General features: G+C 43.3%; 1 protein-coding gene across 1 annotated transcript in view; it reads left to right on the top strand.

Annotated features, from left to right (window-relative positions):
* The first annotated feature begins 2,538 nt into the window (after positions 1-2,538).
* PRPF6 (pre-mRNA processing factor 6) overlaps positions 2,539-21,438 on the top strand; it is a 23,442-nt gene continuing 4,542 nt past the window's right edge. The window contains exons 1-19 of the mRNA XM_031589607.2: positions 2,539-2,694; positions 3,331-3,499; positions 4,261-4,379; positions 4,981-5,059; positions 5,794-5,970; positions 6,793-6,948; positions 7,507-7,601; positions 8,038-8,194; positions 8,410-8,572; positions 10,948-11,066; positions 11,588-11,806; positions 13,200-13,322; positions 13,917-14,038; positions 15,111-15,249; positions 16,203-16,322; positions 17,022-17,198; positions 18,062-18,195; positions 18,686-18,777; positions 20,777-20,891. Coding sequence (XP_031445467.1) covers positions 2,624-2,694; positions 3,331-3,499; positions 4,261-4,379; positions 4,981-5,059; positions 5,794-5,970; positions 6,793-6,948; positions 7,507-7,601; positions 8,038-8,194; positions 8,410-8,572; positions 10,948-11,066; positions 11,588-11,806; positions 13,200-13,322; positions 13,917-14,038; positions 15,111-15,249; positions 16,203-16,322; positions 17,022-17,198; positions 18,062-18,195; positions 18,686-18,777; positions 20,777-20,891 — 2,546 coding nt within the window. The 5' untranslated portion in view covers positions 2,539-2,623. The remainder of the gene's footprint in view (positions 2,695-3,330; positions 3,500-4,260; positions 4,380-4,980; positions 5,060-5,793; positions 5,971-6,792; positions 6,949-7,506; positions 7,602-8,037; positions 8,195-8,409; positions 8,573-10,947; positions 11,067-11,587; positions 11,807-13,199; positions 13,323-13,916; positions 14,039-15,110; positions 15,250-16,202; positions 16,323-17,021; positions 17,199-18,061; positions 18,196-18,685; positions 18,778-20,776; positions 20,892-21,438) is intronic.

The raw sequence follows: 21,438 nt of genomic DNA, 5'->3' as shown, positions 1-21,438 counted from the left end.
GCCCTGGGTGTAAGGCAGACTGATCTGCTTTGTTTTACCCCCTGTGGTTGGGACACCCCATCCACGTGTAGGCTGAGCAGAACAAACAGGGACACTGCAGGGGTATGAATGAGCCTTGCAGCTGTCTCATCCCCACAGCTGCATCCCTGCTGCACTATGGGACACGTCAAACCCCCAGCCCCAACACCGGGTGCCCCTGCCCTGCTTTCCTTCTGCCCTGCTTTCCTCCGGCCCCAGGGTTAGGGACAGAGGTGTCTTTGTGAGGAGCTGTGCAGGGCTGCCCGGCCCCTGTGGGATCTGCAGGGACGTGCTCCCATTTAAGTGATGATTTTTCACTTTGGAGCCTTTGTGAGCAATTACCACGCGTGTCCGCGCAGACGTGCGCTGCATCCCCTGCAGATGCCAGCTTGTAGGAATGCAGAAATCAAGAGTTGGAAAGTCCGGACACCAGCAGGAAGAGCCATGGGGATGTTGGGGATGGGAGGGTGATGCACTGCCCTTATCAGCATCATTCCTGGGAGTTGTGGTACCTGTCCCAGGCAGGTCAGAGCACAGTGCCAGCCTTCAGACCTGGCTGCTTTGGTGCTGGGAGGAATCCTTGCATACCCAAATCAAGAATCACAGGGTCATTAAAGGCTACCAAGATCCCCAAGTCCAACCCCAACCCACCCCCACCATGCCCACTGACTGTGTCCCTCGGTGCCACATCTACCCTAAAAAGGCAGGAGACCAGTCGGTCAAGATATTTATGGGCTGAATGCTGCGCTGCTCTGCTTCAACAGCGCTGGGAAATCTGTGCAGAGCTCCCAGTGCTCCCAGTTTGTGGTCAGATACGGCTCCGAACCTCAGGCTCCATCAGTTCCTGCTGCTCTTGCACCCAGTATTTTGTAATAAACACCAGGAACGTGCATGAAGATTATTAAAAATCATTTAGGATTGATTTTATTGAGTCTACAAATGAGTTTTTTCCTTGCTTGGAGCCCTGTCTGTACTGCAGGCTCTGGCCAGATGTGTGAGCAGAGAATGTTGGGAGCCCCCAGCCACCCTCAGCATGTGCTCACCCTGTGCTACCCACCATGTTTTGTAGGAAATATCCCCCAAAGTGAAATTCCTGCAGTTCATAAAGCTTCAGCAGAGAGCAGAAGACCCACCCCAGCGTGGGCTTGTATGAGCCTGGCCATAAAGGCTATGAGAGCTGGGGAACAGCAGATGGGCTGGGGCCAAATCCTGCCCCAAAGCTGGGAAACGCCACAGCTCTGCTGGCACCCAACTGCTTGGCAGAAGGGAGGTTTTTTTTTTTTTCAGCTCCAGCCAAACCCAAAAATAGATGGGCAGTAAGTGGCTGGGGGTTGGGATTGCCATTGTGCAGAATGGGGCTATTTGTCTTCACTGCAGCTGCTGTGATCTGCTCGGAGCTCAGGAATCCAGCAGGGACGGATGGCCCCAAAAGCAGCCCCGACCCCAAGAGCCCCTTGCAGCCCCTGTGCCCTCCTGCCCCATGCATTTTGGTACCGAGCCCCTTGAATGAACAGAAAGCCTGTGGGGCTGCTGTATGTGAGCATCCATCCCATAGTGCAGCACCGCTCTGAGTGGGGGAACTGTCCCAAACAGTCCCAAAGGGCAGCAAAGGGGTGAAGGAGCATCCCCAGCCCAACTTTTCCCCCTCCTGCCCTTTGCTCAGTGCAGGGATGGCTCCGTTCTGCTCTATGGACTCCAGTGCAGGAAGGCACCACCGCCTCTAAACGGAGCAATCATCATCTCATCCACTAATTGCAAACGCAAAAGAAGAGGGATTGAGCTTGCAATTAATCAGCAAAGAGCTCCCAGTCCTTCAGTGCCCTTTGTTGGGTGCAGAGTAGGGGGAGGAGAGGAGGGATTGCTGGACGGAAACAGGAGGAAAGTGCTGGGGATGCTGCCCTCCTGAGAGCTGACCCTGCGGCACTGGGGTGAGATGGGAGCACATATGGGGACATGCTTCATGCACAGAGTGCAAAGGGTGTGTGTGTGTGTGTGTGTGTGTGTGTGAGTGGGCAATTGTGCAGGTGTGTGAGACTGCATACACGCACGTCCTTGCAGATGTGTGCACACATGAGGTGTGTGTGCCTGCAGAAGAGCACACGCTTGAGTCTACGTGTGCAAATGTGCACACGTGCGCAGAAGTGTGGTGTGAGCATGCAAGCGTGGGTGCGAATGTGCACACGCGCAGGGAGCACTGCAGGTGTGTGTGCGTGCAAATGCACATGCATAGGTGCCGGGTTTACCGATGGAAGTATGCGTGCAAACGTGCGTGTATGCATGGAAGCTTGCCGGTGTGTGTGCAAAAGCGCACAAGTGCAAATAGCGTGCAGGTGCCTGCGCAGGGCGCCCCGTGAGCTTGCACACGCGTATGCACGCCCGCATGAACACGCATTCAGGTGCCCGCAGCTGTGCGCATGCGCATTCGCCTCAAACGCCTCTCCTCGGGACCTCCGCAGCAAGAGGGGGCGCTCTGCTCCCTGTTCCTCGCGCGGGAGCGGAAGTGCCGCGCTGCACTCTGGGTAGCCCCGCCCACTCCCATCGCCGCTTCCGCCGCCTTCACCACCGCCGTCACCGTCTCTGCCGCCTCGGTTGATCTGGCGCCGCCATGAACAAGAAGAAGAAGCCGTTCCTGGGCATGCCCGCGCCCCTGGGCTATGTGCCGGGGTTGGGCCGCGGGTGAGTCCGCTGCCAGGCCCTCGGTACCCCCCCGACCCTCGGTCCCCGCCCCCCCCGCTGCCCCTCGGGCCCCGGGCCCTGCAGAGCCTCCTATGGAAACGCGTTTTGTTCTTTTCTCGCTTCTCTACCCGGGCTGTGGGATGAAGGAGTATCTCGCCTTGCGGGGTGGTTCTTCTCAGGTTGTATCACTTCTCCGGAGCACACCGTCCCTGTGGGGCCCACAGATGGTGCCCTTGGGGAGCAGCTGACTCTGACTGTGTGGTTTGTGAAGGCCTTCCTCCCTTCAGCACCCCCTCCTCCCATCCCCACGTCCCGCAGTGCTGCACAGCCTGTGGGCCATCTTCTGTGTTGTGTCCTGCTGAGACACTCTTCAGCAAAGAAAGTCCTCATGCAGGAGTGGTGAGCATTGTGATCCCGGTGTCTTTGTAGCTAAAACTTCCCCTACAGAAGAATTTTTAATTTTTAAAATTTTTCTTTTAACGTTGGCTCTATGAGCAGCAGGGATAGGAGCTGGCTGGTGCCGTGCTTACAGAAGAGCGATGTTTTTATTACCTGGCTTTAAGTAGCAGTTCTGGCTGGCTGTGTAGCAGTGAGGTTACAGTGTGCTGAAGAGCTGTCCCTGGTTTACCCACACAGAGCCACAGGTTTCACCACCCGCTCTGATATCGGCCCCGCACGCGATGCCAACGACCCCGTGGATGACCGCCATGCCCCGCCAGGGAAAAGGACAGTGGGGGATCAGATGAAGAAGAATCAGACAGCTGATGATGATGATGAAGATTTGAATGACACCAATTATGATGAGGTGATGTGATAACTGACCTAGAGATGCTTTTCCCCAAGCACGAGGGGCATCCCTGAGCTCCCAGTTCTCTTCCTTTGAAACACTGTATGAGCTGAGGATTCAAGGCCAGGATTTCCTGTAGTCTCCTAACAACTCTTTTTTTTTTTTTTCTTCCTTTACTTTAATTGAAAGTCCATTATACATAATGCCATATGTTTGCAGTTTTTTACTCTGCTTTTGGGCTCTGTATTGTGGTTTTATTATCTGTATGGAGCACTGAGAGTCTCATGAAGAGGTCCATAAATACAACGTTAGTTGATGTATTTTATGGGATGTGCTTTTTTGTTCTCCTTCATAAATGGAATGTAAACCATTGTGCTTTGATATATATTCATGTGGCCTGTGCAGTCTCTTGTGTTTAAACCTCACTTTGGTTAGTTAAATGTTGTGTTATTCTGTTTGTTTGCTTTCAGTGGTCTTTAGAGTAAAAAGTTATTGATGGAAGAAAATGTACAAGGTTTTTGTTTATTGCTTAATAGAAGCAAAGTGGAAATAGAAGCAGCTTTGAAGCAGTTCTACTTTTGAAATGGTGAGGGACAATAAACAGTAGGATTGGTAGAAGAAAGCTGCTTTTATTTAAGGGATGTGTTAGTGTGATGCAGTGTTGTGAGAAACAGCTTGCTTACCCATTTCCAATGTCCTGGGTGACAGCTGGCTGTACTAAGTACATAACAGGAGCTTTAAACTGAGGATACTGCTTTTCTTTTCCTTCACATTCTTAGTTCAATGGATATGCTGGCAGCCTGTTCTCAAGTGGTCCCTACGAAAAAGATGATGAGGAAGCAGATGCTATTTATGCTGCTCTGGATAAAAGGATGGATGAACGGAGGAAAGAAAGAAGGTAGGATTAATTAGAGCATTGGTACGGAATGCTTTCTAGTTCATTTGTGCTTCAAAGATTTCTTCTGCCTCCTCCACTTTTTCATTGTCTACTAGCTAAAATGTTGAGAAGTTTTATTTGTTTAAATACTGTGTCTTAGATACTTTAGCAAAAGATCTTAAGGTTGATGGATTCTTTGCACAACTTACTGTGAGAGTTGGTTTGGAGTTGAATTTGATTTGGTTGAATTTGTTCACTGTCATTCATTAAGATGATTTGGGGAAATGGGGAATGGCATTGACACCTCACATATTGCACAACATGCTGGCAATCATTAGAGAAGTTGTGTGATGTGGGTGTCTTGTAAAACAGTGTTAATTAACTTGTTAAACTCCTGGCCTGCAGCTAAGAGGATGGTAAATCCTGAAGTTTGCTTGGTTAGAAATATTTGTTTTTATGCTACAATGTTGTCTTACATGATGAGGGACCTCTGTCACAGCTGTTTGTAATCTGTGCTTGGAAAAATTTGTTTTGCCTTTCTTCTGATGGAACACATCTTTCTGTAATACTTTGCTTAAAGACTCATGACTCTGAGCATAACTTCAGTACTCCTTTTTCTAAGGGAACAACGAGAAAAAGAGGAAATAGAAAAATACCGAATGGAACGACCCAAAATTCAGCAACAGTTCTCAGACTTGAAAGTAAGGAAAAATACTCTGTTCAGTGTGACATATCAGTGTGGGTTATGGGAGATGGCTGTTCAGCATTAATTTGCTCAGATTCTGCTCAAGGACTTTCTTATTCTCCAGGTTAGAATTACTTTCCTGAGAAAGCAGAAGGATCTTTATTGGAGCCACATTCAAAGTTACTGTTGTAGGAGGTGATTATGAGATAGTTTTAGGGGCAAGTGGGAATACAGTTCTTCACACTGAGCATTTTCCACTGATTACATATCTTAGTGAAATTAATGTAAATGTATGCTCTTGTTTTGTGGATAATTGTTACTTTTGGTTCTTGAGATGGCAATAGACTTTTCATCTTTGGAGGATGAATAATTTGGTGCCTTTGGAATAGGAGTTGAGAGGGATCTACTGACTCTAAATCTTCTGTTAAATAAAATATGCCACTTAAGCTGTTGTTTAATGATTAGTAATAAAGCATGCTGCTGCAGGCACTGAGGTTAATTTGTGTATTTGCAGCGCTGTGCTTAAGAACAAATTGATTTGGAATCTCAGACTGGACTAAAACCAAATCATAATTGAGTGCATATAATTCTTTTTTACATTTAATTAGGAAAACATCTGATATTTGACCTGTAAGTCTTTAATTCATCTTGAATCCTTTAAAAAAAAAAATAAAATCCATTAAGGGCCATGAGCAGCTTGAAGAAATAAATGTCCAAAAGAAATAACAGTGACAACTTGTGTTTGAACAGCGGAAGCTAGCAGAGGTCACAGAAGAGGAGTGGCTGAGTATTCCAGAGGTTGGTGATGCCAGGAACAAGCGCCAGAGGAATCCTCGCTATGAGAAGCTGACTCCTGTCCCTGACAGCTTCTTTGCAAAGCATTTGCAGTCCGGGGAGAATCACACTTCTGTGGACCCGCGGCAAACAGTGAGTATGGAAACAAAGCTGATGGTCTGAGCTGTGCTTTGTAAGTAGAGACAAGGGGTAACGAAAATCCTGTTGTAGTTTGAGTCTGTCAGAGGAGCTATGGATGTTAAATTCCTGTGCTTGCTAGAACCTTTCAGCACGTACCCATTAGCAGACAAAGCTTGAGGATGGACAGTGAAGGTTTGGATCTTGTATTAAAAGCAGGCAAAAAGTTTTACTTTTCTCTGGCTGTAGAATGGTGATAATGAAATTTTCGTGTGCTTAACCAACATCTGTTTCTGTTGCAATAATGTCTTGCAGAAATGAAACAGAAATAAAGTGCGAGTTCACCTAGTGGTTTGCTCAACCCAGGAGCCTGCATTAAAATTTAATTTTCAGTTGACAATAAAGCAGATAATTTTGATTGCTGCTGTGCTGCCGTGGAATACTCTGGTCATACAGTTACAGAAGTAGCTGACTAGCCCTGAATCAGCACCAGATGTCTATGATTTCTTTGTGGATATTGATGTTTAAATGTGCTAGGCTCATATGCTTGTATTCAAATTTTTCAATTACTTTCTTGTTCCTCTTTTGCTGACTTGGCTAAATCTGTAATTACCTTCTGATTTGTAAAACCTGTGTAAGAAATGCCTTGTGATTCAAGGAAGCTGCTGTTCTAGTTGTGTTGTCATCAGCACAGGAGAAAAGGTCAGAAGTAAGACAGGATACTGGCATCTATGCCTGGCAGTCAGTCAATAAGGGCAGGTGGGCAAAGACCCTGAATTCTTTTTTGACATCTTAGAAAACATTTTCAGAATTTGTTTCTCTCACTCTTGTTCCTAGCAATTTGGTGGATTGAATACTCCGTATCCAGGGGGCTTGAATACTCCATACCCAGGAGGAATGACTCCAGGCTTAATGACACCTGGGACAGGTGAATTGGATATGAGGAAGATTGGCCAAGCCAGGAACACCTTGATGGATATGAGGCTAAGCCAGGTGAGCATGCTAGAAGGTGGGATCTGCTGCCGCTGTACCAGGAGTGGGTGGGGTACTCCTATTTAAGACCTGGTTTTAGGATAGTCTTATTATCTCTTGGGTGGTAGGTAGGAGAAATAGCTCAGCTATGACCTCTTGGTCTTATGTATGGATTTATTCAGGACAGAATGCCGAAAACATTGTTCTTGTGTTGCTGACTTCCATTCTATCATTGATTTTCTTGTTTAAATCTGGTTTGCGCTAAAAGGATGGGCTTTAACTGCTAAGGCTAAAAGTCCTTTTAGTGACTGAAAACTAAGCTGCTTTTTTTCTGTATTTTCAATGGTACTGTATTTTTAACTGCTAAGTTAAAAGTAAACCCATGTATTTTAGAAGTGAGGGGGAAAAAGCTAATAAGCAAGGACTTGTTTTGCTGGTTCCTTGGTCATGGTAACAGGTAAATGTCTTAAGATTTTTTTGTATAGTATAGGAGCAGTGTCTTTTCCAGTCTTGAATGTGTGCAGGAGGGCTGTGGGGCTGTGAGTGATCACTTCAGTGGTGCTGACTTGACTTTTCCAGGTGTCTGATTCTGTGAGTGGGCAGACTGTGGTGGACCCAAAAGGATATCTGACAGATTTGAATTCAATGATTCCCACACATGGAGGAGATATCAAGTAAGTTTAAGAAGGATTAGCTGATTAAGCCTCTTAATAATGGCTGTGATCCTGCATATAAATGGAAATCTGTCTGAGTGGGTGGCTTTCAGCTAACATCTAATTTGTAATGGATGATAGGTGAGTTTTTGGTATGTGCAAATTTTGATGATAAAACATGAAGATGAGCTTTTGCTTATTAGTTTCCAGCTGCAAGTGCCTGGCTGTAGTTCCTAAATAATTATACCTAAATACTAAACCAATTCTCTCTAATTGCTATGTTAGTGAATATTAGCAAGCTGTAGCATAAAAGTTGTCACCAATATGGAAATGTGTGAGGTTGCAGGTACTGTACATCCGAGTGGGCTGTGGAAAAACTAACTGAAGTACTTAGTGATTCAGGAGAATTGTTTGCTAGTGTCCTGAAAACATTCCTCCATCTTTTCTCCTTCATTAGTGATATCAAAAAAGCTCGTTTGCTTCTGAAATCTGTACGAGAAACCAATCCTCATCATCCACCAGCCTGGATAGCATCAGCCCGACTGGAAGAAGTCACTGGCAAACTGCAGGTGGCTCGGAATCTCATCATGAAAGGAACTGAGATGTGCCCCAAGGTCAGCATTGCTTTGCTTCCCTGCTGATCTTTGCAGGACAGTAGAAGGTTGTGGTTACAAGCAACAGCATCTCTCTGTTAGGCTGCTATTAGCTATAGACTGCTTCACTTTGTGCGATGTTAAAAGAACCCATAGTTAGCTAAAAGCTAAGTTCTGTTGTCCTGCTCACAGTAATCCTTTTGATACAAAATAAGGCTGCTGCTTTTTCCTGACAGAGTGAAGATGTTTGGTTAGAAGCTGCTCGGCTTCAACCTGGAGATACAGCCAAGGCTGTTGTGGCCCAAGCTGTCCGTCACCTCCCTCAGTCTGTCCGAATCTACATAAGAGCAGCAGAGCTGGAGACAGATATCCGTGCAAAGAAACGTGTCCTGAGGAAAGGTGAGAGCTGCTGCAGGGCCAGGGAACAAAGTCTGAGTCTCCATTTGTATTGTGTTGTAAATTGTTCAAGACATATCTGTAGGATTTTAAATGCTTTTTCTTTTTTTTGCCTTCTTAGTGAAAATAGTTGTTAATAATGTATGGAAATGACTGCTGTTGAGTCAGAGTAGAGTGGCTGTCATACTTGTAAGACATCTCTCAGCAGAAAGCTGCTGTTACAGAGCAATTGCAAAGCAGTGTTTTATTTACTGAAAGCAATTCCAACTTGGTGAAGATTAGAGAGGTAGATGAAAGCAATTCAAAAATTATGGTCTGAGAGGAAAAGGATGTTTTGACCATCATCTCTTATGCTTTAGAAAATATGTCAGGCTCTGTGTATGAGTTTTGGATTGTCTGTAATTTGTTGGAAACTACAGTGATTTCTGGTGGAAGAGCTTTAGAGGCTCTGGAGTTATCATATAATTGATTGCTGTGGGCCTTGAGATTTGTTTTAGTGTAGCAATTTGTGTTCTCAACAAACGGCTTTTTGGTGTGGTGCTTGTTTTAAAACCTTTTGTCTTTATTGTATTGAACTTGGAGGTTTTTCTCTTTTATGGAATAGCCATCTTTTCCTAAACCTGTTCTCTTCTAACAGCAATTTGTTGTGTTGTCCTGAATCCAGGTTTTCCTTGCAGGTTCCCAGTGTTCTTTGATTACTTTAAATTGATGTGCATGTATTCACCAAATTGCATCGATTATGTCTCAGGACTTTAATCTAGCCAGGGTAAGGGATCTGTATTTAATACACTTAATACATCCCTATGATGCAGTCTACAGTATTAGGTTGACTTGGTTTCAAAGGATGTAAGTTGCCTTCTGCTTCTTACTGTTATGTGTAAATTGCATATTGGTGTGAAATAGCCTCTTAGAGCATGGAAAGCACTTCTTGGTAGCTTGTTTTATTTTCACTGGCTAAACAGTGCATTGTTCTGTGGAGCATTGCTCCTGTGACACCCCCTTCTTCTGCAAGAATAATAATGGATGTTGAATGAGAGAATGCTTTTACGTGATCAGAAATAGATTTGTAAGTCCAGCTCTGGAAGGGAAGCATATTGTGTGAAAGCAATTACTTGTGCATTAAGCTCAGAATCTGTCCTATCACTTTAAGCATTGTATCATGTTCCAGTTTATGGAACCACCTGCTTAAACTCTGACACAAAGCTTTGGTGGAGTTGGAATACAATTTATCCTGCTGCTTGCAGTCTCCATGTGTTAGGAATCAACTTCACAGTGCCCCTGTGCTATCTAGGGAACATGCAGCACTTGGAACTGTTTGGATGCACAGCCTTAAGATGAGAGGCAATTTAACCTGGTGTTTATTCAAAAATAAAGAAGGCTGATGGCCAGGTGATGTCACTGAGGTGTGATCTCTCATAGTGTATTTCTCTTCTGTCTCTTGGCTTTGTGCATTCCTACCATCCAGCAGAACCTCTGGAGCTTTTAAAGCCTGTCTAAAGACAGCAAGCTGAGTGTTCAAAATGCATCTCAAGGTGTAAAAATTGAATGTTCTATCTACAAAAACATGCTCTGTCCTGCTGAGCAGTGCTTTCAGCTCTTGCAAGCTGATGTTATTCACCTAAAATGCTTCAGAAGAATCTCCTGCTGCTGTAGACTTGAGGTGGAATGGTTAATGCCCAAAACCTCAGTGCACACTACTTGTAAATGTTTTGTGCGTTTCTGTAGAGCTTAGATGTGCTCTGAAGTTCATGCTCAGCAGTGTGCCTCAGCCTTCCCAGGAGTGCTTAAAAGAACAGCGATACCTGGAAGCCAGGCTAATTCCAAAAATAGTTTTAGATGCAACTTTCCTCATCTCTCTGGTTCTGCAGTTACGCTTTCCCCATTGGTAAAGGATGTGTTCAGTCCTGTGTTGCTGTAGCACATTTATGTAAGGCATGGAAATTCTAGAGAGTCTAAATTCTTTATTAGAGTAGTATAGACTTAAACCTTATGTATTTGGATTTTTTTATCAGTGTTATGTGTATTAAAACAATATCTCAGATATTCATCAGAGTACAGAAATCCCTTTCACCATGCTGAGATTTGAGGCTTTGCTCAGCTAGGTGTTTTACTGCAGGATGTAATTACAGCTTGCAGTTGGAAAAGCCCATGTCTTGGCCAAACTTGATTCCAATTAAAATTAAGTTTTTTTTTAAATTTTATTTTCATTTTAAATTCCCATGGTTGAAACGAGAGTTAATATAATTACAGTTCTCTTTTCTCTTGCAGGGAATTTATCTGTAATTGACCTAAGTCTTTAACATATTATCTTTGAAAACTGCATTTCTCTTTGGAAAACTTCTTTCCCCTGATTTGCATTACTGTTTTTGCCTCTCCAGCCCTTGAGCATGTTCCAAATTCGGTGCGTTTGTGGAAGGCAGCTGTGGAGCTGGAAGAACCTGAGGATGCCAGAATCATGCTGAGCCGTGCTGTGGAGTGCTGCCCTACTAGTGTTGAAGTAAGCTTGAGAAAAGTCAAATACAGCAACCCCCTGCATTCTGCTTTAGGTTAGCAGTAGAGCTTTGAAAACAAGAAGGCAAGTGAGCGCTGTAGTTTTGTGCCAGGCAGAAGGATGTGATGAGTGGTGGACTGTGGTATTTTTTCCCCTTGACTTGTCTAGTAGTCATTATGTGCTTCATTTTCCTGTGTAAATTTTCCTGCTTGTTTCTGGAATGCTGAATCAAAGCATCTTCTGTTCAGCTGTTTAAAAAGGGATATAGGCAGTAAATATTAGAGCGTAAGCCTGCCAAATGAAAACAGTACCTTGAGATGATTAGGATTTAGCTCTGAGGACAGTAGTAGACTCTGGTTCTGCTAGTTCTGCATTGGTGTTCTGCAGCCTGCTTGTGCAACATGAGGGCAGTTGCCAACTGGTAGCAAACAGAATAAAGCTGCTCAGCTCTTCAGGCTGATGCTGCCATACGGAGGCGTTGTCGTCTCCTTGTTCTAATCTAAAGTACATATTTTGTTGCTCTGCAGCTGTGGCTTGCTCTGGCAAGACTGGAGACATATGAGAATGCTCGTAAAGTCCTTAACAAAGCCCGTGAGAATATTCCAACAGATCGTCACATCTGGATTACTGCTGCCAAGCTGGAGGAAGCCAATGGAAACACCCAGATGGTGGAGAAAATCATCGACAGAGCCATCACATCTCTTAGAGCCAATGGTGTGGAAATCAACAGAGAGCAATGGATACAGGTATTGGCCTGGTCTTAGTTAGTGACCCGGATGAACCCTTCAGGTTCTGTTTTGAAACTTCCTGTTTCTTGATGCCAGGTTAGAGCAGCTTTGCACTGGGCTTATCAGTGGAAATCCCTGTGGAAAAAATATTAGGTGACTAAAACACTGAGGAGTGCCAAGAGCTGAGATAAGCGATCCACTGGGATGGCATTATGGTTGTTGAGCTGTGGAATGTCAGATTTACTTCTTGGAAAATAACCAGCTTTGAGTTGAAGCAGCTGCTGCCTCAAGTAGGAGGGAAGCTTTAAGCCTCCAGTTAAGGATTTATATGTGTTTTGCATATGTCTTTTCTGGCTTAAAAGGTACCTGTTTGCCAGAGAGGTCTTTGGAGGGTGTTGTAGGAAGTCAATACAAATATTGCATATACAGCAGATGGAAAATATTCTGTTAGTCCTTTATTGGCTCACAGTGCCTCCTGAGGCTGTGTGAAGTAGGCACAGCTCACACGTGGAGCCAGGTTTTCTGAGGATGTTTACAAAACACAGCCTCTGTGCAGGTTCATCACCCTGTTACACATCATCCTATTTTGGAACTTTTGTGCTAGAAAAGTAGCAAAAAGTTCTGTGGATTTCAGTGATTTGGTCACCTTTGAAAACTGTGATTTTTGAGTTTCCCAAGTTAGTGAGACTCTTCAAATACTGTCGTTAAATAACAAATAAGTGGCTTGATGTTCAGGTTAAAAGAACTTTCCTTCTGAATATCTACAGTTGCAGTGTTTAATCATAACCTTATAAGCCAATCTACTACTGATGCCACTTCCAGTAAGCCCAGGCAGCAAAATGTTCCTGCTTTGTTTAAGAGAGTGGTAGTAATTAACAAAGTATTTAATATTAAACAGATATTCTTGCTAGCATCTAAATGAATTACAACTTTGTTTACAGCACTATAGCAATTAAAGATTACTTTCAATTTTCTATTTAAAAACACCACCACCCTTTGCATCCTTGTCTCTCAGTGAGTTTCTTTTCAGTACTTACAGCTGTTCCATTTCTGTTACCAGACTTAAAAAAAAAAAAAAAAAAGCTGCAGGAAGCTCAGTAGTTGTGATGTTACACTTCGTTCTTCTCTAATTCTGCATTTCTTATTAGCAGAGTCTGTGTACAGCCCAACCCAGAGGTGGTGCTGGAAAGGTCACACGTTGTCACCATTCAGATTGTTTCTGTGTGCAGCTATAGCACTTTCCTTGTGGGTGTGCTCTTTAGTGTTGAAATATGTTTAAGTAATAAGATATTTGTAATACACAGTGACCTGTAATGTCCCCTCATGTGCTTGTAGATGAGGAATTGATGTTACAGAATCTAACTTACTGTGCTGATGTCTCAAAATGAGCAGCTCTTGTTCTTGTCCCCAGGATGCTGAGGAATGTGATAAAGCTGGAAGTGTGGCCACATGCCAGGCAATCATGCGAGCTGTGATTGGGATTGGGATTGAGGAAGAAGATAGGAAACACACCTGGATGGAAGATGCAGACAGTGTACGTCCAGCTGTGATGCTGTGTTTTTTTCTAAACTGGGGGAAGTGGAACTGGAGCCAGGAAAGTAAGATTGTTTTAATCACTGAAAGTGGATGTGATGTGCACAGCATCTGCCTGCGTTTGGCCAGTCCCACTCTGGAGAACTTTTTTTCAGACTCGAGTATTCATTAAGCAGGAAGTTGGTGACTCTTAATATATTGTTTGTTGATTTATTTCTTTCTTTATGGGCTGTCAATGAAGATTAAGGTCTTGTTCAACAAATTAAGAGTTGAATTTCAAGGCGTAAACATTGTAGTTGAAGAGGTGATGTAGGATTGAGCAGAGAGCGCGTGAAAGTTTTACCCCATTTTCTTTGTATTTGGGGAATAGTTTAAATATGCACTACAAACTGAATTATATTTTGGCATGATACTTGGGTACTGCAAGAGACAATTGGAACGTTCCTCTGGGCTTCCTTTTCAAAAGCTGATATCAAAGTATGTAATGCCTTAATTCATATAGTTTCTGAGTTCTGTGTTGAATTACACATGTTGTTCTATCTTGCTCTTGATTTCACTGCAACTTTAAACTGACTTCTGCTCTGCTTTTCCTTAGTGTGTTGCTCATAATGCTCTGGAGTGTGCCCGAGCCATTTATGCTTATGCCTTGCAAGTTTTCCCAAGCAAGAAGAGCGTGTGGCTGAGAGCAGCATACTTTGAAAAGAACCATGGAACAAGGTACTGTGTCATCCTCGGCTGAAAGTCTTGTTCCTTCTGAGTGCAGTGTGATAGATTGCGACGGTAGAAGAGCTACAAGGTCAGCAAGAAAGTGTACCATTCCATAGGCAGAATTAGTTCAGCTGGTGAAAGCTCAGTGGCATTGTTTGCAGGTCTGACCTTTGCTGTGGTCAGATTGCTTATTTTCTTTGTGAGATCGTAAAGAGTGCTTTAGGAAAAGAGATTACTTAGTGGAAGTAGCTATGAATAAGTGAGGTAGGGATGGTCATCTTTAAGAAAGCATTCCTAGAAAAAATTGGGAATACAGAATAAAATATTGCCAAGAAATGCAGCAAGTGTTTTGTTTAGCTTCTATAGATAAAATACTTTAGTACTGAGTCTGAGCATCTCTGGCGTTTTCTCATAATGTCAAATTATGAATGAGTATTATACTGTCACAGCTTGGGCCTCTTATTTTGGTGTTTATTCATGAAACTCCACACACCTGAACCTTTCTGTACAAGGTTTATAACAAAGCAAGCTGTCTGTATAGTAAACATGCAGATGGAATTAGTCTTGCTAAAGCTAACGTGGCTGTTGCATGGAAGTGACTGTGGAGACAGTTCTGTGTCATGCTTTTGGAACAAGTGTGTCTTTGCGTTTCCCAGTGGTGGCTGGCCTTTAAGCTCCTTGTTCTACATTAAGTGCGTTTTCCAGAGGAGGAAGAAAATGTCAATAAGATCAGGCCAGCTTCATCTAATAATTCTGAAAAACTTCCTGTCTCGGTTTCTGCTGAGGTTTGTTTAGAAGACTGGCTCTCTCCAAGACAAATGAGCTGTTTATGCGCAGAGTTTCTCTCCAGCAGCCATCAAACAAAGGTGTCTGAACAATGAGCCGTTTGTGGAGCACTGATTTCAGAACACTTGTGGAAAAAAAGACCCCACCCTTTCCTTGTTATGAAACAACTTATCAAGGTTTACAGCGTTGGACTTTGCAACAATATTTATAGCATTGAGTGATAGTGGAAGCCAAGTGTGAGAGCTTGCCTTTGGCAGTGCTTCGAGCGATTGTAACTTGCTCTTTCTTGTCTCAGAGAATCCTTGGAGGCTCTTTTGCAGAGAGCTGTTGCCCACTGTCCCAAAGCAGAAGTGCTGTGGCTCATGGGAGCCAAATCGAAGTGGCTGGCAGGAGATGTGCCAGCAGCCAGAAGCATCTTGGCCCTGGCTTTCCAGGTGGGTGTGTTAAATTTGTGTAGTGGTGTCAGTGCTCACCTGATTTCTGCCACCTTTTGATATGAGATTTCCTCTGTCCTTTGATAGTTTTATTTGTCAAAAGTGTTCTCCTGTAAAAAAAAAAAAAAAAAAAAAAAAAGCTGGAAGTAAGAATGCATTACTGCTCTTTTAGTGTTACCACACCAAGTTGTGAGTTCACAGATCATTACTATTAGTACTGTTGCTTCTACCATACCTAGCCATGGATCTGCATTGTCTTGTGCTTGCTCATCTGTCTTCACACTTGACAGGGTAGTGATCTGCCCCAATTAGTGACATTGCTGTTTTACCTTGGTTTGGACCAAATCCACTTCTCTAAAGTGAATGGAATTGTCCACTAGATACTGGGAGATGGGCAGAGAGGTACAGTTCTAACATGGAATGAGGCCTCAGGAGCTGAGGAGCAAAAATAAATGATAGCTCCTCAGCAAGGAGGTGAAAGAGACTTATTTCCTATATTTGATCTTGGTTCTTTTTGTGAATATTCTGAAGATTTCTTGACATGATTGTGTCTGAAATGAGTTGCATTGAGGAGTGCTTTTCACAGCCCTCTGCTGGGAATCTGAGCTTCAGCATTTTGTTCAGGGACAATGAAGTGAGGGTCTCACTGTGACAGGCTCTCTGATTTTTGCAGTAGTTGAACTGTAAGTTCAGGAGATCAAGCATTAATGCTTTTCAACAGTTGAGAAGCTTCCAACATTTCAACTGAAATATATCTTTGTGTTGCGCATCTGTTTCATAGAATTTCTATGAACTTCAAAGGTCAAAGAAGTTTGGGAGGAGCTTGAACTGAAGAAAAAGTCCTAATGTGGATTGACAGAGCTCTGACTTCAATTTTAATCTGGATCAAACGAAGGATTAAATCTGCTGTTGATTCACTGTATGCATTTGTCTGTCATTTTGTGTTCTTGCAGGCCAACCCCAACAGCGAGGAGATCTGGCTGGCTGCCGTCAAGCTCGAGTCGGAAAACAATGAATATGAAAGAGCAAGGAGGCTGCTGGCAAAAGCTCGCAGCAGTGCCCCCACTGCAAGGGTAGGGATGTGAGGAGGATGGAGAGGCCGAGGCTTCTTGTGGCAATGGGGGAGCTGAGTCGTAAGCAGGAGCTTCTTCAGTTCTGTGGCCTCAAGTGATTGACCAGATGGCTCCCTGCCATTGCCTTTTGCAGGCAGCGTAGCACTTCTCCAGCAAATTGCAACACAGAGTTGTGGCATGATGGGAACAGAGGCTAGGATCAAGTGAAGGGTTTCAAATTTTTTCACACAAATGGCAAAAGTCAGGAAATTCCCAGTTTACAGCTGTTTGTATAATGTTTCTGTTGCATAAAAGCGTGTCTTGGAGAAAAGAGAGTGAAAACATTTTTCGCAGAAGAATCAATTATGCTGTGCTAAAGGCAGTACTCATCGGGTTTATTTAAAGTTACAGTCTTGTGTTTATCTCTGCAGTTACTTCTGGTGTGATAAATCTTGTCAATATTTAGCTGTGCCTACAGAATCATTTTAATTTGTCCAAGTAAGAGAAAAAGCCTGATTTGCTATGCGGAAAATTGGATCTTTTAGATTATCCTCCTCTTCTGTCAGTCAGGGAGCCTTCTACTCCAGACTACAGCTCATGAATAACTTCCCAATGAATGCACAAACATGGAAATCCACTGCATTGACAGAATTCTTGTTTTTGTTGCTTTTTTCTTTCCCCAATGGCTGCTAGTAATAAACAGTTCTGGCTCTTTCTCAGGTCTTCATGAAGTCTGTGAAGTTGGAATGGGTGCTTGGAAACATTGCTGCTGCACAGGAGCTTTGTGAGGAAGCCCTAAAGCACTATGAAGACTTCCCCAAATTGTGGATGATGAAAGGACAAATTGAGGAACAAAAAGAGCTGGTAGAGAAAGCAAGGGAGGCTTACAATCAAGGGGTAAGATGCATGTTATTGCAAGCTTGCTTTGTGCTTGTGATATGGACAGATGTCTGTCTTCAAGTCAGGATGGAGAGGGCTCTGCCCCAGATTAACTGTAGAAGTAATTTCTGTTCTCTCCCTATCATTGGTTAAAACAGTAACAGAAAAATATTAGGGTGTTGAAATAAGCAGTGAGAATTTATCTCTTAGCCAGTATTGCTGGTGCAAAATTCACTTTCTTGCTTGAGAGAGTTTGCTGTATGCTTGACTACTCGCTAGCAGGAGAGTCATTACATAATAATTCTCTAAGACCTGCAAGGACTAACAGCAGAACTTCTTAACAGAAGACCCTGCTAATAAGGTTAGGTAAACACTGTAAAAAGAGATGATCCACTGGGTACTCCTGTGTCTTTTAAATGGTAACTGGTGTCCTTCTGTAGGAATGCTCCTGAAACTCATCTGCCCTGAAAGTAACAGGGGAGAAGGTTTCTGCCAGTGTCTGTATCCTAATGACTTTGTGAGCTTCAAGGGCAGTGTGTTTCCTGCATACTCTGTGGACGTAATTTTGTTATTTATTAGAGCTCTCTATCTCTAGATGGAGCACAGGATATACATGAACTGCTAAGGGAGATGTATTGTTTCTTTTTGCTTGGCACTAGGATAGCACAGCCATAGCTGGTGTACTTGCTGTTTTAATTATAGCAAAAAACTAGATTTCTACTGCTCAGTGCTATAAGATTAACTAGGAGAAATTTGAGAGATGTGGTCACCTTCCTCTCACTTCTGAACTCCTCATGAAGATGTAAGGAAGGAATTCCTTTTTATAGTTAGTGTTTTCAGATCTACATAGTAACCATATCTTTTGTTATTATTTTAAACAGCTGAAAAAGTGTCCCCATTCCATACCCTTGTGGCTTTTGCTGTCCAGACTGGAAGAGAAGGTGGGGCAGTTGACCAGAGCAAGGGCCATCTTGGAAAAGTCTCGCCTAAAGAATCCAAAGAATGCAGATCTCTGGTGAGTTGTGTAGACATGAACTTAGTGTGAGTTGTAAGGCCAATGTAAGATGCTTCAAGCATCTTACACCTCAGGTATTTGATCACAGAACTTATGAGCACACCTATCCTAGCATTTCTTCTGGTTTAACAGCTTCTGAATAGCAGAAGGGCTCTGGAGGGCTAGTGTGTAGCTACTCTAAGGAGCTGGGAACCTGTTGTTTCTTTACAGATAGCTGTAGTGGAACATGGAGAGAACGTGAAAATCAAGGGGTCTTTTGTTTTTATTATATTGTTTCTATTACAGATTAAAAAATGATATGAGAAGTTGACTAGGCCGTTGTAAAATTATGTATTTTTCAATGGAGAGGGGTGGGAAGAAGTCCGTAATGTGCATGTGTTCACATAGGCATATGTTTGTAACTTCCAGTGACTTTCACATGACTCAGAGTTGATCTGTACACAGTGAATGTGTTACAATAAATATCATCACTGGGTTTCCTTGTTACCAGGTTAGAGTCTGTGCGATTGGAGTACAGAGCTGGGCTGAAGAACATTGCGAATACTCTGATGGCCAAGGCCTTGCAAGAATGCCCAAATTCAGGTGAGCTGGATCTCATTTTTATCTTAAACACAGTTGTGTGTTTGCTCAGTTAGTAAAGGCTCTTCTTTTTCCAAGATGTCCTTTCTGGCCACGTCTCAGAATAATGCATTTTAGAGAAGTGTCAGTCATTCTTCTACAAAGGGAGAATGGGAAGTTGGGGGTTTTTGTGAATAATACTGGTTACTTTGTAGTGCCTCACATGGGAGGGGACATGGGTTGGTTTTGGCATCATTGATTCTGTGGTCCACAGTTTGTCAAGAGGTTTAATGCAAAATAATGATGGATATGGGTGGCTTTTCTCTGAAGCTGGTGGAAGTCTGCGCCAAGGTTTAAAACTGAAGAAAGTCTCTCAAGCTTTTATAATTAGGGAGTTTGGTGGAAAAAAGGATGTTTGTTTCTGTCTTACTGGAGTATAATTGGCCGGGGGAGACTTCCTGTTGTTGGCTTGCCCACACTGATTACATTACTGTTGAGGCTTGTGTGCTTCACAACTTGCACTGACAGCAAACTTCAGTCAGTTATGATAAGGGGATTGTGTACTATGAGTGTTTAGTCCTGTTTTCTGGTTATTTTAACTTATGATATGTGTCCTATTTGCCTTTCCTTAACTAAGTTAGTTGGTTCTAACCAGCAATGGAAGCATTTGCCTCTTGGGTTTGGAAGAGAAAGTGCATAATATTTCTTTTTTTTTTTTTTTGACAGAATTGTGGGAAGGTTTAATGCTTTAAACATGTTGACATCTTTGGAGAGATGTCACTTGAGTAGAAAGAGTAGTAACCTACCACAGGGCAAGCCTTTTTAATTTGCCTTCAGGCTGGGTTTTGAAAGGTGTTTAATTGATGACTGCTTAAGTCACCCCAGTGAAATAATGGGAATTAAGTGGCTTTTATGGCTTGATAAACTCACTGCAAGCTGCTTGCTGTGTGAATGGGTCAACAAAGCAAAAGCAGCCTTGTTTTGTGAATGACCTAACACTACTTGTGTTTGCTTCCTCAGGCTCTTTTGCAGAATCTGCCTATTGCAATGGAAATAGGCAGTAAGATCTCAGATTTTGTTTAAATAAAATAACTTCCAACTCTTAAAACTCTACAGACCAGGAAGAAAAACCTGCAAGACTTAGTTTGTTGGACACCCATAGAGACCTGTGTCCATCAGTTGCTGATCTGGCTACCATTCCTTCTGGCTGACATAGGTAGATGGCACAAAAGATAGAACTGAAATACAACAGTGTTTGTATTCTCAGCAGGCCTGAAAAGAGAGGTCTGTGAAAATGGTTTGACTCTGTATGTAAAGAGTAAATCTTGTGAACAGGAAGGGAAGAGATTCTGCTGCAGTCTGTCGCTGCTGTCATCTGAGTTGGTGTAAATTCCCATGTGCAGTTTATGGGAAGTGAGAGTGCTTTGATAGAGTCCTGGCAGACTCAAGCTTTCAGGCTTTGCCTTGAAGTGATCAGCAGGTATGGTTGACTGACATTAGAGACTGAAGATTTCATGCTCCTCTGAGCATGTTTCCTTTCTTGTTTTTGGCAATAAAAGGAACTAGGGATTAAACCCAGCTTTTCTGCCCCTACCGTGTCCTTCGTCGAATGTGTGGAGAGCCAGCATCAATAATACTGTGCTGTTCTTTGGCACCCATGAAACTGCTCCCAAGTGGTGTACTTTGCACCTTGTGGGACTTCACCTGCCACTGTAGCTTTCCATTCAGACAAGTTTGCTGCTGCTAATGAGTTCCCCACTGTTGTGTGCAGTGTCTTATGGGAAAGACTTAAGCTCTGTGCTCATGCACACTGGTGTTGTGGTACAAAAACATTCAGAACTGAGGGCTCGTTGCTAAATTTCAGAGTACTGAATGAAGTATCCCTGTTGAAAGAGTGATTTGAGATGAGGTGGAGGTGCAGGGATAACTGTAACAGTAGTACAGCTGGCCTGCTGACAGACGTGATAAGGAAGGATTAATCTCTGATTCACACTAAACAATCTTTCTACTTTACTTGATTAAGGAATCCTGTGGTCAGAGGCAATTTTCCTTGAAGCACGACCACAACGGAAGACCAAGAGTGTGGATGCCCTGAAGAAGTGTGAGCATGACCCACATGTTCTGCTGGCTGTGGCCAAGTAAGTTCCTGAGCTTGATGTGGTAAAGACACATTTTTTTCGGGTAACTGCATCCCTGATGAAACATTGCACTTGAGCATGTGGTGCTGGCTGCAGCAGCTCTAATAAGCCTCAGAGCAAGTAGCAGCTCTCAAGCTGTCTCCTAGTAACTGTGCAAATCTGCTGCTCTCCCTTGATTCGGAACAAGGGATGTCGAGCTGCCCTCAAGCTGTTTTGGTGTGTTTGGGAATGCAGCATGGACAGTAATACATTCACACTGAGTCCTTTTCTACTGAGTATTGGCAGTTTGTGAAAACCATCTTTGTGCCCCTTAGATGGAATTTTGGCATGCTTTCAGATGAGCTAGGCTTATTTAGGTTTTACAGGATATGTTTGAAGTATTTTTGAAAATATGAACCATTTCTGTTGGTGGTTGTTTGCTTTTTAAGTGGCTGGTGCTGTACTCTTCATCCTTTCTCTTTATCCTAGATTGTCAGATACTTTCAATCTTAAGCTAGCTTGTGCTGTTTTAGTCTTCTCCCATCACAAATTTCTGCTATGTCAGTTT

Source organism: Phasianus colchicus, chromosome 17, assembly GCF_987193195.1.
Source record: "Phasianus colchicus chromosome 17, bPhaCol1.hap1.1, whole genome shotgun sequence".
NCBI classification, from domain to species: Eukaryota; Metazoa; Chordata; class Aves; order Galliformes; family Phasianidae; genus Phasianus; species Phasianus colchicus.
This window is presented reverse-complemented; position numbering and strand designations above follow the sequence as displayed.